Source organism: Epinephelus moara, chromosome 2 (assembly GCF_006386435.1).
Source record: "Epinephelus moara isolate mb chromosome 2, YSFRI_EMoa_1.0, whole genome shotgun sequence".
Taxonomy (NCBI): domain Eukaryota; kingdom Metazoa; phylum Chordata; class Actinopteri; order Perciformes; family Serranidae; genus Epinephelus; species Epinephelus moara.
This window is the reverse complement of record NC_065507.1, coordinates 37,621,414-37,625,207: the sequence shown is the minus strand read 5'-3', so window position 1 is coordinate 37,625,207 and position 3,794 is coordinate 37,621,414. Positions and strand designations below refer to the sequence as shown.

Sequence of the window (3,794 nt, the reverse complement as noted above, 5' to 3'; positions counted from 1 at the left end):
ATCCTGACTGAAATTCCTCAAATAAATTGTTATCATGGAGAAAATCACACAGCTGGTCTGCGACTACTTTCTCAAGGATCTTTGAAAAAAAGGGAAGATTAGATATTGGTCTATAGTTGGCTAACACCTCTGGATCCAGGGTTGGCTTTTTTAGGAGAGGTTTAATTACAGCTACCTTAAAGGACTGTGGTACATAGCCTGTTAATAAAGATATATTGATCATGTCTAATGTGTTACTGTAACTAAAGGTAAGACTTCCTTAAGTAGCCTAGTTGGGATGGGGTCTAAGAGACACGTTGATGATGTCAACTGTTGTCCTTCCACAAAAGCCACTAAGCTGCATGTTTCGCTGCACTTACACCACAGCAGCTGTAAATAGACAGCCAAAGAAATGTTTAGGTTGGGGTGATTACACAAGAAGAGGGTAATTTTCTTTTAAATTATTTTTTAGTTGCTATTGCAAGATGATTCACCATTCACCTTCATTAAACTGTCTGAAAACAGCACCAGGCTGCCACAGTATAACTATACAGACCTCTACACACATCAGACTTTGTGGTCGAAACTTGAAACTCTTCAGTGATGGAATGTAACTGAGTAAATTGACACATGTACTGCACTTAAGTACAATTTTGAGGCACTTGCACTTTACTTGAGTATTTCCATTTTCTACTGCTTTATACTTCCACTCCAGTACATCTGAGAGGGAAATATTGTACTTTTTACTTAACTACATTTATTTGATAACTTAAATTACTAGTTACTTTGCATATTCATATTCTTAATACAAAATATAAATCAACTGATAAATTATGATATATTATTAGCTACCCAGCAGTATAAGAAGCATTTGAAATTAGCAACACTTTTACTAACTACAACATTAAAGTGATAAATACATTATTGGATCAATAAATACAATCCAGGTATATGATATTCATACAGTATACACATATATGATAGCATAATGAGTACTGTTACTTTTGGTACTTTAAGTATATTTTGATGCTAACGCTTTTGCACTTGAACTTAAATACAATTTTGAATGCGGGACTTTACCTTTGAGAGTATTTCTACACTGGTATTGCAACTTTGACTTAGGCAGAATATCTGAATATTTCGTCCACTACTGCTCATCTTTTCCATCTTTTTCTTTGGCAGACTAAGCGGCTCAGGATTTTATCCTTGAAACACACTGCAGTGCAAACACTGTTGTGTAACATTAATGGTTTGACGCTCTGAACTCTCCTGACATTTCCCGAGGTAAAGCTTTCCATTTGCAGAGGAGAAAATAATGTGCATCAACAAGATAATGCACATTTTGTTTATGAAAAGCAGATGGCATTACATTTTTCTCGTAACATATTTGCTGCAGCAAATTAGAAATATGTAAACAGATTTTTTAGTAGACAGTGTTGAATTACCCACTGTTGGGCTTAATGATAGATCAAAACATCCAACATGCTTAGTATCCATTTACTGTGTCTGAATGTTTATCCACCTTTTTATTCTCACATCAACTTCTGTGACTAAGATTAATGTAATACATTGGGGCGCCGGTGGCTTAGTGGATAGAGCAGGCGCCCCATATACAAGGCCATTGCCACAGTGGCTCGGGTTCTACTCCAGCCTGTGGCCCTTTGCTGCATGTCATTCCCCCTCTCTCTCCCCCTCACAGTTATCCGTCCCATCAATTAAAGGCAAAAAATATCTTTAACAAAAAAAAAAAGAAAAAAAAAAGATTAATGTAATACACACTTACTACACTGTACATCCTGAATCCAGATAAACTCTCGCCTTTTTGAAATGTTCTGATGGGTGTAAATGTGAAACTAGGGCTGTAACTGCAGTAAATGTTATTCCCCCACATAAATACGGAAGCAGTGAAAGACAATGAATAACATTAATGGAGACTGGTAATGAGGGAGAAGTTCAGCAACAGGAAATAGGAAGTTAGATAAGAAACACCAGCTAAGGCGATCAGGATGTGGAAAGTTTTTTTTAGACAGCTGTTGGACAAAGACATTTTTGATTTCCTAAAAGCAGTGAGCAGCATTCCGTAATGGTAAGTTTACCCATTTGTCCTGGTCCACGGTGTAGAGGCAGTGTGAACTGCACTGGGGTCTGAGGATCACTGGTGGCATGGTAGTACCGGGTGATGAACTGGAAGGTCATGTCGGAGCTATGGATCCACAGTACATGATTTTGATGAGGTCATGTAATATCAATACATTTTCCTTGATGAGAAATATTAATCACAAGTTTAAGTAACAATTCAGGAGGTAAGAGAGGAGGAGGCTGATTATGAAGGCTATTGTTCTACTGTAGTTTTCCTTTTTTTTTTTTAGAAACAACAGACTGAAAAATGATGAGACAAACATCTTAAAACAACATATGTTTACAGTCACAGGTCAAACCCTGTGGAAAACATGAAGGAAATGTGACATTTATGTTTGTTTCATATATTAATTCAAGAAATGTTACAGTCACCTTTGGTCCCATGGATGTATTAAGAGACCTGAATACAGCATTGGCAGTGGGGCTTTGTTCTATGAAAATTGCTTGGTGGCGCATGAAGTCAAAATTGCTCTATTTCCAGCTGACTTCCGGTGTAGCATTCCACTAATGTAAATGGAGATAAAAATCATTTCATCTGACAGCTCTTTTAGAATTTCCAAATGTTATTGGACTGAATGGATTAAATATTTATAGTAGAGCGAAAATTTCTCCACTGATTATAGATGTCTCTGTCACAATGTAAATCTAGGGGGTAAAGTCTTTTTGGACCCAATGACATCACATGACAGACCCCAGAAATTGTAGTCCCACTGTTTGGCCACTACGAAATTTGGCTTCAAAGCCCAGCGTGCTTCTGATTGGTCCACACAGATCAGATGTTTTTGTCTGCTATTATTTTTAGTTTCTTCAATTGAAGCTTAAGTGACAAATAAGCCACATGCTTCATGTTCGTCATGATTTATTTTCACCTCTGCCAGCCGAAAAAACACCTTGATGCTCACTTTTACTCCCTTTACATACAAAAATCGATATGTCTGTTTCAGATATTGTAAATATCACTGCCCTCATACTTCTATATGTTCTTTATGATAGCATAGACACAACCCATAGATGGCACTTGAGGGCAGAGTCAAAAGTTTCACAAAACAATAAATGATGCAACAGTGGGGGATGATACCTTTAAACGGAGGCAGCGCTGTAGACAGCGGTGGCATGTGCGGCCATATAACGTTACATCCTGACGTGGACGGATAAGTCTTTCGCTACATTACTGATTTGCTCTGTTCCACCATTTTTTAAATTTCTGCATTGTCTCCTATGGTTGGGTCTTGCTTGAACTACACTACACTGCCCTCACAATCTCTGGTGGTTCTGCTCCATGTCATCTTTATCCGTAAGCTTTCAGAAAACATTCACAAATACTGACAAAATGAATGCAGAGTACGGACAGAAGGCTCCATCCATCTCTCTATTTTATGTTGACCATAAATGGGCCATTTGATAAAATAGTTAGTTTGACATTAACTCCTACACCCTAGCTATATTTTTGAATGTCTCTGATACAATTTATTGGCAAACACCAGGTAGTCAACCAGAACAGTGTGGAAAGCGTTTCCTGTGAGTGTTTCTATCAGAGATGGGACCAAGTCACACATGTGCAAGTCTCAAGTAAGTCTCAAGTCTTAACCTTCAAGTCTCAAGTAAGTCCCAAGTTATTTTTTCTTGGGCACGTCAAGTCAAGTCAAGTCAAGTCACAGGTTATGTCAAGTCAAGTC

The 3,794-nt window shown here is 37.8% G+C and overlaps 1 protein-coding gene across 1 annotated transcript in view; it reads right to left on the bottom strand.

Moving 5' to 3' along the window:
- Nucleotides 1–3,794, bottom strand: part of si:zfos-464b6.2 (uncharacterized) — a 39,830-nt gene that overhangs the window by 14,928 nt on the left and 21,108 nt on the right. Inside the window, exon 2 of the mRNA XM_050061024.1 lies at nucleotides 2,076–2,182. Within this exon, the coding sequence (XP_049916981.1) occupies nucleotides 2,076–2,182 (107 nt within the window). The remainder of the gene's footprint in view (nucleotides 1–2,075; nucleotides 2,183–3,794) is intronic.